At 42.9% G+C, this 13536-nt stretch overlaps 1 protein-coding gene across 2 annotated transcripts in view; it reads left to right on the forward strand.

The window, feature by feature from the left end:
- Positions 1-13536, forward strand: part of LOC132391786 (probable E3 ubiquitin-protein ligase HERC3) — a 95080-nt gene that overhangs the window by 11410 nt on the left and 70134 nt on the right. For both annotated transcript variants that reach the window (XM_059965398.1, XM_059965399.1), the window contains exons 2-6: positions 876-1135; positions 10834-10993; positions 11718-11794; positions 12469-12690; positions 13267-13358. In XM_059965398.1, coding sequence (XP_059821381.1) covers positions 892-1135; positions 10834-10993; positions 11718-11794; positions 12469-12690; positions 13267-13358 — 795 coding nt within the window. In that variant the 5' untranslated portion in view covers positions 876-891. The remainder of the gene's footprint in view (positions 1-875; positions 1136-10833; positions 10994-11717; positions 11795-12468; positions 12691-13266; positions 13359-13536) is intronic.

Below are 13536 nucleotides of genomic sequence, written 5' to 3' on the forward strand. Positions count from 1 at the left end.
TACCTTGAGTTCTTGGGAGTTGTCAGGCTACAGGAGAATACAGAACATTAAGACCATGAACAGATTTGAAGATAATTGCAAGACGTTTAAAAGGGCAGCATTGTTTATGCAGGAGTCACTGGAGGTCAGCAAGGGCTGTTGGATGAATGAAGCTATGTGTGACAAAGGACACAAGCAACGAAGCTCTGGATGAGCTCCAGTTCATATAGGTAGACATCAGATAGGATAGCACTGGAATAGTGAAAAGGGCAGGTCTACTGGCTTCAGGAGGAGCCGATTGAAGCAGTGTGAAGTCGGCTATTGTCAAGGGATGGAATGAAGGTTTGTGGTGCAAGCTACTCACCCCGATGTCAAGTAGAAAAGTTGTGATCTCTCTGCTTCAGGTTTGGCTAGTTATCAGGGAAGGTCTGCACTTTTTGTATTGGTTTATTATTGTCATGTGTACTGAAATATAGGGAAAAATCTTTGTTTGCATGCCATCCAACAGTTCATTCCAAACTTAAATACGTTGAGGTATTTAAAGGGAAAATGGAATGCAGAGTAGAGTGTTACAGAGAAATCAGTGCAAGCAAACAATTAAGGTTCAGTGGTTATGAAGAGGTAGATTCGGTGATCGAGAATTTGTTTTGTTGAAGAATTCCATTCAAAGGTCTACTAACACAGGATAGAAGCCTGTCCTTGTTTGTGTTTTCAGTTTTTGTATCTTCTGCCCAATGGGAGGGGGTAAAGAGAGAATGACCAGGGTGGGAGTGGACCTTGATTACGTTGGCTGCTTTATCTTGGCTGATCCTCAGCTTTGGTTTAAATTTGAATTCACAATTGAAAGTGTGCATCACATACACCTAACTTTTCTCTCCCTCTTTTCTTCATTGCAGGAGAGCTGCTAAAGTCATGACTTCAAAAGTACAGTTGCTGTGCTGGGGTCATGCTAGTCTGGGGCAGCTTGGTTTGGGTGAGGGACATGAAAACATAGTCATCCAGCCCAGGACCTCCTCATTCTTCAGCAGCAAATCTGTGCGGGAAGTGGCCTGTGGGCGATACCATACTGCTTTCGTTCTGCAAGACGGAAGTGTCTACACATGTGGCTCTAACATCTGGGGACAGCTGGGCCATGAGAAGTCAGGGTATAGTCCAGGTAAGGACCACACATGTTCATATCCAGTGTTCCCAGAGTTACAATGGGTGTATTCAGGGGTGGGAGGTGGTTTACATCTCTGGATCTTTTGTAAATTGGCTTTATCTTATATAAAGGGAAAGGGATTTAAGTGGGATCAGAGGGTGACTTTTTTTACCCAGAGACTGGTGAACACTTGGAATACACTGCCAGAGTGAGTGTTGGGAGCAGAGTCGCAATGTTTAAGTAATGTCTAATCAAGCACTTGAGCTCCCTAGGCACTTAAGGCCAAGTGGTGGAAGATGGATTAATAAGGAGGGATGCTCACTGATTGTCAGGGATGTGGTGGGCCAAATGGCCTGTTTCCATTCTGTTTGTCTGTCTCTTAGATAAGTGTGAGAGTTGCATTTTAAAAAGACGGATTTTGAGGGTAGGACTTTCCAGGGCCCTGGAGAGTGTTTTAAAATAGAGGGACCTAGAACTACCAGTACGTGGTTCCCTGAACGTGGCATCACTGGTAGGCAAGCTGATGAATAGGGCTTTTAGCATGCTTGCTTTCATCAGTCAGAAGATGGGATGTTATGTTGCAACTGTACAAGACGTTGGTGAGATTGCACTTGGGATTTGTGTTTGGGTTTGGTAATCCTGTTAGAGGAAAGATGCCATTAAGCTGGAATGAATGCAGAGGAGACACATTAGGATGTTACTGAGACTTGGGGGACTGTTATGGGAAGAGGCTGAGCTGTTTCTGACCTTTTTCATTGGAGTATAGGAGAATGTCGGGTGATCTTTTAGAAGGGTAAAAGATCATCATGGTACTAATAGTGGGAATATTCACAGTCTCTTTGCCAGGGCTGGGGAATGAAGAACTGGAGCACATAGCTTTGGGGTGAGTGAGAAGAGATTTAACAGGAATCTGAGAGGCAACTTTTTCATCCAGAACATAGTCTGTATATGGAATGAGGGTTAGAAGAAGTGGTTGAGGCAGGTACATTTAACAGTTTTAAAACATTTAAATTTAAATATTACATGGATAGGAAAGGTTGGAGAAAAATGAGCCAAATATGGGGAAATGGGACTAGCTAAGATGAAAATCTTGGTTGGGATGGATGAATTGGGCTGAAGGAAGTGTTTACATGCTGCATGATGTGATGAGATGACTCTGCTTAATGACTAACCTCCAGCCGGCATGAAAGCTATGGGCACTGACTGAGCAGAAATTCCCAGCCTAGTCTACAGTGTGAATTGCACAGGTTTTGCTGTCATTAACACAGTGATTTATTTCTCTTTCTTTTTCTTTCTTTCCCTTTATCTCTCCCTCTATTTCGCTCTCTCTCCCACTCTCACCTTTTCTCTCTCTCCCCCTCCCCTCTCTCTTCCCCCCTCGCTCCTCCACTGGTGATCATCATTTTAGCTGCCAGGACCTTAAACTCCTAGAATTCCCTCCCTGTGTCTCTGCTCCTCTCTTTCCTGCTTTAAAATGCTGCCTAAAAATGACATCTTCCTTTACAAGCTTAAATTCATTTTTTAAAAAAATCCCGCAGAAGTTGGAAATCTGAGACTATCTGGAAACTAGTTGTGATGGCACATGGTATGATTGCCTTCGTCAGGTGAGACATTGAATGCAGAATTTGGACATCATGTTGCAGCTAAATAGAATGTGGTGGGATCTCACTTGGAGTAATGTGTATCGTTCTGGTCACCATACTGTGAGAGGGTACAGAGTGGATTTGCTAGGATGTTGCCAGAATTGAAGGCTTGAGTTATAGAGAGAGACTAGATAGGCTGGGACTGTTTTCCCTGGTGTGATAGAAGCTGAGGATTTATCTTACAGAGGTAAATGAAATCATGAGTGGCATGCACTCAGTGATCACTTTTTTAGGTATACCTGTACACCTTGTCAATGCAAATATCCAACCAGCCAATCATGTGACAGCAAATCAATGCCTAAAAGCACACAGACTTGGTCAAGAGGTTCATTTGTTATTCAGATCAAACATCAGAATGGGGAGGAAATGTGACCTAAGTGATTGTGACTGGAATGATTGTTGGTGCCAGATGGGGAGGTTTGTGTATCTCCTGAGCTTTTCATAAACCATGGGTTTTGGGGTTTATAGAGAATGATGCAAGAAACAAGACACCTCCAGTGAGTAGCAGTTCTGTGGAAATTGTGGTAAGGGAAAGGTTAAAGCCCGGTGTTATTGTAGTCAAGCGAGATCTTTGAAATGAGACCACTGGAGACACCTCTGCTTACGACAAATGAGATAGGCTGGGTTGACTGCAACATAGTGTACTCAAGTCAGACACGTGAGACTTTTCCAGAACGGTCTTCTTGAGGCCATGGGGGGTGGGGGGACGTGATGGAGACAGATGAGATGAGGATAACAGAAGGATGTGAAACATAAATAACTATGAAGATGAACCTGTGAAGCCCAGTGATGACTTGCTGGCAGGAAACAAAACTATGAACTACTTTATTAATCATGCTTTTTCTTGGAAATTATCACTGCAGTTAATAGCCTGTAACTTCCCTTTTTGGAGTTGAGCTTGAGATCCACCTGTATAATGTGGCATCTTTACAGTGTGATCTGAAGTCTCAAAGGTGCAGGATGGTTGCAGCATGCCGAGTACAGGCTGAGTTGAAGCGGTGGGGCCCAGGGCCCAAGAGCAGGGTATGAACCAATGTTTGGCCTTTGCTGGAGTGGACTTGGAGGTGATTCAAAGAGGCAGAGTTGAAATGGTGCCTAAGTCCGAGAGCGAGCGACAACCCAGTGTTTGACTGATTTAAGCACCAGACCCAAATGGAAAGTTTGGGTTCAAGCGGAATTGAAGCTGTGGGGGCCAGGCCCAAGAGCATGTCGAAGCAGCGGGGCCTGGGTCCAAGAGCAAGGAACAACCCGAGGTTTGTCTGATTTAAACGCCGGGCCAGATTGAAAAGGTCAGGGTGTCAGGGCCGGTGCTCAGCTCACTGCTCCACACAATTTACTCGCCTCTACACTGAACTGAAGCTGCCGTTTGCATCTACTGGGCTCCAGGACTGCCCTTAACTGGTTTCATGGCTGTGAACCCACTTATCTGAACTTCAGTTCTAAATGTTATTTGCTTACTTATATTGTTTGCACTATTTTTCCTGCACATTGGGTGTTTGATGATCATTCTTAGCGGGTTCTATTGGATTTCTTTGCCTGCCTGTTAGGAGACAAATCACAAGGTTGTATATAGCATTATACTGTTATATTAAATGTATTTTGAACTCTGAAGTTTTACTAACTTCAAAATATCATCGGCCGCCTTCTTGAAGTTTCAATCATCTCGATCGTGAATGGCGAGTGACTTTGCGAGTAAGGAATTCAAATGTATACAATTTACAAGGATCAATAGCTGTAACTGGTGAGCCAATTCTGATTAAAAATAGCAGTTTTCTATTCAGACTTCAGAACAATGTGGGTGACAGGGGCTATACTGTTCTCCTTGTGCAGAAGTAAAATAAAACAAATTATTTTATTAACAACAGCAGTTCTGAGGGTGAAGACACCTTGTTAATGAAAGGCGTCACAGGAGAATTGCCAGAGTGGTTCAAACTGACAGGAAGGTAACAGTAACTCAAATAACCATCTGTTAAAACAGTGGTGTGTTGAACCTTGAAGTGGATGGCTACAGCTGCAAAGGCCTGAAATATGCACTCAGTGGCTACTTTATTAATTACAGGAGGTACCTAATAAACTGGCCAGTGAGTATCGGCAGATAAGGGGGTTTTATCACAGTCTATATCTGAAGGCAGGCAAATCTAAGATGAGAGGGTATAGGTTTAAAGTGAGAGGGCTGAGACTTAATATATTTGGACAGGTACACAGATAAAGCAAGGTTCACAGAACAAATTACAAAGAGAAAATCTGCAGACGCTGAAAATCCTAGCAACACACAGAAAGTGCTGGAGGATCTCAGAAGGCCAGGCAGCATCTATGTACAGTTGAGGTTTCAGGCTGAAACCCTGTTGAAGGGTGCAGAAGCTAGAATAAAGGATGGGAGGAAGGGAGAAGTACCAGCTGGCAGGTAGTGAGTGAGTCTGGGTGAGAGAAGGAAGATAGGTGGATGGGAGAGTTGGAATGAAAGGGAATGATGTGCAAAGCTAGGAAATGATAGTGGAAGAGGCAAAAGGGCTCAAGAAGAAGGAATATGATGGGAGGGAACAGTGAACCATGAGTGAGTTTAAGGGCAGGTCATCAGTAATAGAGAGGGGGAAAGAAGGGGTGAGGGTACCACAGGAATGAGAGAAAAAACGGTGGGGGAGTGGAGAAGGAAAACAGCTCAACCCATACTTAATGCTGGAGGAACTCAGCACCTTATCACTTCCAGGATTGCCTACCCTGAAAAAGTTTAAATCTTCTCTCTTTCAAGGAAAAGAGGAGAAAGGTTACTAGGTTACTAGAAGAGAGAGAAAACAATGTTGACTCCATCAGGTTCGATTGAAAAGCAAAGACATAAAAACACCTTTATTTCTGTCTGCACTGATTAGTTTGCCATGACCATCTTAATATACTGAGTAAACTCTTCCTTCTATACTCTTCATTCATGACTGGAAGTTAATTTGATACGTTTGGTATTGATTCTTGTAGTTTGGTGCATCTCAGTCCATCATGTAGAATCTCATTGGGAGATCTTGCTTAGCATTTGGTATTCCATTTCAGGTGGAAATTTCATAGTTTCATTAATGTAGTTCTGCCAACATGACCCAAAGTCTCTTTTTCCCCACGATCTGAATTACTGTATAATCAGTCATTTAATCCATCAACAAAAAAAGCCTGTGTGATATATCCTTTGCTTTGCTTTGCGGCTTTTGTCTTCTTTTGTAGTCAGTCATTCCATACAAAATCATCGCCTTGGCATGGTTCCTTTGTAATGCTGAACTTCAAACATTGTTAGCCTCAGACGGCTGATATGGCATCAGTTTACAATATGATGTTATACAAAGCCCAGATGGTGGGTCAGTGCCCATAATTTATGGGTTTTACCTTTAAGACCGAACAGGAACAACAAAACTAAACAAATTACTGGGGGAACACAAAGGTCAAGGTGAAAGGTATTTGCCACCAATTTCAGGACACTTTCATTGGTTCTGGTGCAGTGTCTTGATTTAAAACAATGACACTTCCTTGCGACGCACACAAAACGCTGCAGGAACTCAGTAGGCCAGGCGGCATCTATGGAAAAAAAGTACTGTTGACGTTTCAGGCCGAGACCGTTCAGCAGGACTATAGTTGATGTTTCGGGCTGAGACCCTTTTGTGTGTGTTGCTTGGATTTCCAGCATCTGCAGATTTTCGCTTGTTTGTGAATGACAAATCCTTTCCACTTACTGCTGTGGCTCAACATGCTGAGTTTGATCTTTGCTCCAGATTCCAGCATCTGCAGTCCCTTGTGTCTCCGAGCATGAATGGGAACTTCCCCTTTGTGCAGGGGCTGAAGCTTTCTGTAGTTATTCTGAATTTTAAAGCTGTATGTTATAGTTGCAGTGTTGGAAATTCTGATAACATTAGCATAACTCCAGGTTCCATTCCTGATACCATGAATCATCTACTGAGAGAGTTCTCTTGGTTCATTGTATCTGTGCCAGCTCTGAAAGGAGCACCCACTTAATTTTGCATCCCTGTACAGTTTCCAAGCCCTTAATCATTTTTCTATTGCATGCACGTATTTAGTTTCTTTTTCAAAGCTTCTATTGAATCTGCTTCCACCATACTTTCAGCTAGAATATTTGAAGTCACAGCAATCCCAATGCAGAAGAGGCCCTTCATCACATCAATCCAGATTCCAATATCTGCTGTCTTTTTGTCTCCAATTCCATCAATCCATATATCCTCTCCCATCATGGCCTTCTTCCAGTTTTCCTCAAGCTTATTGTATTATTATTTCCTCCCTCTTTATCAGCTTTTCCTCAAAGATTCCAAAAATACTCCCCAACAAAAGCTGTAATGGAAAAGGCAAAAACAAAAACTACGTATCCTGGAAGTCTGAAATTAAAAACACACAATGTTGTAAATGTTCTGCAGGTCAGGCAGCATCTGTGCTGACGGAAATTTACATTTCAGGTTGAAGGCTTTCCATCGTAACCAAAATACTGAGAAAGCAAGTGTGTTGAAGTTGCAGGGAGGGGAGTGGATGGAAGGAATGAATGAATGGAAATCAAGCTTACCAGAGTGTCAGAAATGCTATTGCTATTGTCCATGTGATGATGCATGAGCATTTAATCTGCTTGAAGGAGTGTTAATATAGAGAGATTAATGAGGGCTCTGGAAATGGAGAGAGAGAAAGAGAACAGTGTGCTGGAGCTGTAATATTTAAACATGGTTGGTACATAAATCGTAGAACAAAATGAAATGCTGAGAATATCCTGCAGTTAATATCCAGCAGTTTTCACAAGTGAAAAGGATCTTGATCAGGATGAGGTTGAAGTAGAGCGGGTCTGTGTGCTGGACAATGTGGAGATTAGGGAAGAAGAAGTGCTGGATCTTCTTAAAAGCATTAAGATTGATAAATCCCCAGGGCTGGATATGATACACACCAGGTTGTTGTGGGAATTGAGAGAAGAGGTTGCAGGAGCATTAGCTATGATCTTTGAATCCTCTTTGGCTGCACGGGAAGTGCCGGAGAACTGGAAAATGGCAAATGTGGTTCCTTGTTTAAAAAAAAATAATAGGGAGAAACTTGGGAACTATAGACCGGTGAGTCTTATGTCAGTGGTCTGCAAACTACTGGAAAAGATTCTTAAGGATAGGATCTATGAGCATTTGGAGAAGTACAGTCTACTCATGGATAGTCAACATGGCTTTGTAAAGGGAAGATCGTGCCTCACGAGCCTGATTGAGTTTTTCGAAGAGGTAACAAAAGAAATTGATGAGGGTAGGGCAGTGGATGTGGTCCACATGGACTTTAGCAAAGCATTTGACAAGATCCCTCATGAGACTCTCATCCAGAAAGTCATGAGGCATGGAATAAGTGGAACCTTGGCTGTTTGGATAAAAAATTGGCTTAAAGGAAGAAAGCAGGTAGTTGTGGAAGGAAAGTATTCTGCCTGGAGGTCAGTGACTAGTGGAGTGCTGCAGGGATCTGTCCTGGGACCCCTGCTATTTGTGATCTTTATAAATGACCTGGATGTAGAGGTTGAAGGTTAGGTGAGTAAATTTGCGGATGACAGGAAGATTGGAGGAGTTGTAGATGGAGCTATAGGTGGTCGTAGGTTACAAGAGGATATAGACAGGCTGCAGAGTTGGGCAGAAAAATGATAGATGGAGTTCAATCCGGACAAGTGCAAGGTAATGTGGAAGGGTAAACCAGAAGACTGAGTACAGGATTAATGGTCAGTTACTTAAGAGTGTGGATGAACAAAGGGAGCTTGGGGTTCAAATCCATACGTCCCTCAAGGTCGCTGCACAGGTTGATAGGATAGTTACGAAGGCCTATGGGATGCTAGGCTTCATTAACACGGGGATTGAGTTCAAGAGAAGAGAGGTCATGTTGCAACTCTACAAATCTCTGGTGAGACTGCACTTAGAGTATTGTGTTCAGTTCTGGTCACCTCATTATAGGAAGGATGTGGAAGCTATTGAGAGGGTTCAGAGGAGATTTATTAGGATGTTGCCTGGATTGGAGAACAAGTCATATGAAGCAAGGTTAACAGAGCTGGGACTTTTCTCTTTGGAGTGTAGAAGAATGAGAGGGGACTTGATAGAGGTCTACAAGATTATGAGAGGCATAGATAGGGTGGATAGTCAGTAGCTATTTCCCAGGGCACCAATAGCAAACACCAGAGGGCATATGTACAAAATTAAGGGAGGGAAGTTTAGGGGAGGCATCAGGGGTACATTTTTTACACAGAGGGTTGTGAGTGCCTGGAATGACTTGCCAGGGATGGTGGTGGAGGCTAAAACATTAGGGGTATTTAAGAGCCTCTTGGACAGGCACATGGATGAAAGAAAAATGGAGGGTTGTGGGTTTAGTACTTTTTTTTTTAAGGATTATATGGGTCAGCACAACATGGAGGACTGAAGGGTCTGTACTGTGCTGTAGTGTTATATGGTTAACATCTGTGGAAATTAATAAAGTGAATTAATGTTACATCCAGGGCATGTCCCCTTGCTTGTTCCTACCATCAGGGAGGAAGTGCAGGAGTCTGAAGACCCACACTCAAGGATTCAGAAACAGTGTCTTTCCTTCCACCATCAGATTTCTGAACAGTCCATGAACTCATAGACACTACCTCGTTTTTCCTTCTGCTTGGCACTAATCTATAGTATTTTAAAGTATGTAATGTTATATCTTTGCACCACATTGCTGACACAAACAACAAATTTCCTGTCATATAAGTCAGTGATAATAAGTTTGATTCTAATTCTGAGGTGAAAATCATAAAAATGCTGATACTGGAAATCTAAAACAAAACAGAAAATACTGGAGTCACTCAAGAGGTCAGACTGCATATGTGGAATGAGAAATGGAGTTAATGTTTCAGGATGGAGATCCTTTGTCAGATCTGCAGTTTTGTTTTCAGTTGTTGAATTCACTGCCATTTCTCTTCCGGGAATGTTTCACTTGAAGAAGTGCTCCTTTACTTTCTGACAGGATTCTCTTCTGTATCTGTTATCTTGTTCATTATACATGTCACCTTTTCCCCTTTGAGCCTTTGATGAAGGTATTGACAATAAACCGGACTGGTCAAAGAACACTGAGGCTGTCTACAAGAAGGGTCAGAGCCTTTAACATCTGCCGGACGATGCTGAGGATGTTCTATGAGTCTGTGGTGGCCAGTGCTATCATCTTTGATGTTGTGTGCTGGGGCAGCAGGCTGGGGGTAGCAGACACCAACAGAATCAACAAACTCATTCGTAAGGCCAGTGATGTTGTGGGGGTGGAACTGGACTCTCTGACGGTGGTGTCTGAAAAGAGGATGCTGTCCAAGTTGCATGCCATCTTGGACAATGTCTCCCATCCACTCCATAATGTACTGGTTAGGCACAGGAGTACATTCAGCCAGAGACTCATTCCGCCGAGATGCAACATTAAGCGTCATAGGAAGTCATTCCTGCCTGTGGCCATCAAACTTTACAACTCCTCCCTCGGAGTGTCAGGCATCCCGAGCCAATAGGCTGGTCCTGGACTTATTTCCACTTGGCATAATGTACCTATTATTATTTATGGTTTTATATTGCTATATTTCTACACTATTCTTGGTTGGTGTGACTGTAAGGAAACCCAGTTTCCCCTCAGGATCAATAAAGTATGTCTCTCTGTCTGTCTGTTGACCAAAGCTCTACCTGTCACAGCCACATCCCTCTGGAGGCACATATCTCCAGCTCCAAGTCTCTGACATGGATCCAACTGGAATTGAGTTGTGACGAAGGGTCTTTGATCTGAAAAATTGTTTCTATTTCTCTTCTCAGAGATGTAGCCTGACCTGTCTCGTATAACTTGCGTATGAATTATCGATAATTTATGTTTTGTGTGTTATCCGTATCTATATGCCAGTGATGTAGTTGCAAAGAAGTTTCTCGTTGTAGTTGTGCCTTGCTATACTTGTCCATATGAAAATAAACTTGACTTTACTTGAATTATTATTAAGTAAGGTTCTCTGTGTTGCTTATTAATTTTTAAAACTTTGCACTTTTTCCACACTAATATTGAGTTGTTCCCCAGGCACCATTTACCCTTTTCTCTGCTTATTAGAACAGGTTACTGCACTAGATGCCCAGACGATTGTTCACACAGCCTGTGGAGAAGCCCACACTGTGGCTGTCAACGACCAGGGTCAAGTCTTTGCATGGGGAGCAGGAAAGGACGGTCAGCTGGGAATCAATTCCACAGAAGAGACAGTCCGGATACCAAGGTACTGATTATGTCCAAAATGGAATTGTGAAATCCAGGACGTTCTTGTGGCGAGTTTAATACTTTTTTTTTGTATGTTGGGTATCAGCATTTTTTACCCATCTGTAATTGCCCCAAGAATAGGTACACAGAGCAGGGGTTCTCCCACAATGTTGTTCATAGGAGAGTTGAAAAGTTATAGTGATACACAGCATGGAAACGGGTCCTTTGGCCGACACATCTATGCTGACCAGACTGTCTAACTGAGCTAGTCCCATTTGCCTGCATTAAGCCCATATCCCTCTCAGTCATTCCTATCCATGTACTGTACCTGTCCCAATATCATTTAAATGTTCTATTTACTGCCAGAGACACCTACGAGGGCTTTGGACTCAGTTCAGTGTTGAGGTGAATAAGGTTTAGCACGTTGGTTCAGAAGCCTGATGTTTAAAAGGTAATAACTGTTTCTGAACTTCGTGGTTGAATGAACAAGTAACATAAGTTTACTTCCTTTCATTTGTTTACGTTATCCTTGTGAGATACTGGTGTAATAGTTTGTGGAGGACCAGGCAGAGATTGGGCAAGAGATTCTGTACTTCCGGACTGTGTGTTTGAACATAGATTTATTCCATAATGGAAATGTGTCCTGTTGACTTTATTCTCAATCCTTTCACAGAATCTGTGTAGATTTACTATATTTTGTTCCCTTCCTCTTTCACATTCTTACTTGAGCTTTGGTCTTGCAGGTTAGTCCGGACACTGACTGGACACATTGTCATCCAGGTCACATGTGGAAGCTGGCACTGCCTGGCTCTTACCAGAGGTACTAAAGCATAACCTGAACCTGCTTCAGCACTGAATTGTCATAGCCTTTGTCCTTACTGTAACCTACCTTGAACCGGGCTTGGGGGATGTGCTGGGAGGAGCATGAAGTGATGGGGATGGCAGTACATTTAACTTACCCCATTGTAGACTGTTTGTAGGTAGGTGTGGTTATAAGATAGCATTCTTTGTCCATAGGTGGTGCTAGTAAAAAGTATGGCCAGTGGCCCCGTACAAACTTTTATGAGAACTCTTTATAATGCAGTGCCACCATCATATTAATATACTAAGTGTGTTTGATGTCAGCTTAGCCATTTGCTCAACGTCTTGCTCTTTCTGTAGAAGATAATGGAACAGCAACATCGTGTACAACTGCAGCATGATGTCCTATTTCAATGCCCAGATTGGTGAAGGCCAGTGAGCTATTTTCAGATGTTACGCCCCTTTCAGAGAAAGTTATTCTGTACACCACGGCTATTGACTTTATATTGAACATGTTAGGGTAGAAGACATTCTTTTCAAAGGCTGGCAATTTTGGCTGCATACAGTGAGTACAGTATCAGTTTATGGCCAAGATCATTTTCCTCAGCTAAATAATTGGCTCCTTTATGTTTGTTTCATAGCCTCTGGTTACCAAATGGAGTCACTAATTTTGCCTTTTTTTCCCCTTTCCAGACAGTCAGCTGTTTTCCTGGGGTCAGAACTCCCACGGCCAGCTGGGTTTAGGGAAGGGATTTCCCTCCCAGTCCAGTCCCCAGTGTGTGAAGTCTCTCTCTGGAATTCCTCTGTCTCAGGTCGCGACAGGAGGAACACACAGCTTCACTCTGTCCCTCTCGGGGGCTGTGTTTGGCTGGGGCAGGAACAACTGTGGTCAGCTTGGACTCAATGACAACAAAGGTAGACAACAGGGCAGCGCGTCTTCGCAGGGGAGATCGGGGGTGCGCTGGGAACTAAACTTTGATAAGCCAGTTGATTCAAGGCAGGTGATCTCATGTCTTTGTGAGTTTGACAGAAGCCGATCTAATCCAACAAGCCTGGCACCCACTCCTGATATCTGGAGTATCAAGCCAGTCATTTCCATCCTCTCCATAGTTCAACTGGGACAAAAGCAGAAAAAATAGGGAAAATTAAGGAAGGGAAAAACAATGGAAAATTCCTTTCTGTTGTTCTCAGACAATTAAAAGCGAAGCAACAATCATTTAGGCTATATCTCTATGGTTTTTTTTAACCTGATCTTACATTGTATATGAGGCAGTCTCTAAAATCAGGCACCAAATGGCCCAGGTTTCAATTGAAATTCTGTTCTTTTTCCCCCCGGATTGGCTGCTTTTTTCCTTTTCACTGCTGCTTTTATACTGACAAGCATATTCTGCTCATATGTTGCAGAATGTCTAGTCCTTTGTATTTCTGTTAGTGAGGGGGCTGTGTGCAGTACTGGAAGTTACTATGGATGGTCCCTTTTTGTCATTGCAGATCGAGATGTCCCTAATCATGTGAAGTTCCTGCGGAGCCAGAAAATAGTTTACATAAGTTGTGGCGAAGAGCACACTGCAGCTCTAACTAAGGTAATAAACTCCTGAGCCTGCTCTGCCCCATCCTTTCACAAGATTATGTCTGGTGTGACGGTAACCTTAACTCTAAATTTCTGTCTACCGTTATTAAACTTTGACCCCTTGCTTCTCAAGAATCAAGCTAGCTCTGCCTTAAACATTCTGCTTTCAAGACTGTTTCCGCTGAACAAGA

This window comes from Hypanus sabinus, chromosome 3, assembly GCF_030144855.1.
Source record: "Hypanus sabinus isolate sHypSab1 chromosome 3, sHypSab1.hap1, whole genome shotgun sequence".
In the NCBI taxonomy this organism is placed as follows: domain Eukaryota; kingdom Metazoa; phylum Chordata; class Chondrichthyes; order Myliobatiformes; family Dasyatidae; genus Hypanus; species Hypanus sabinus.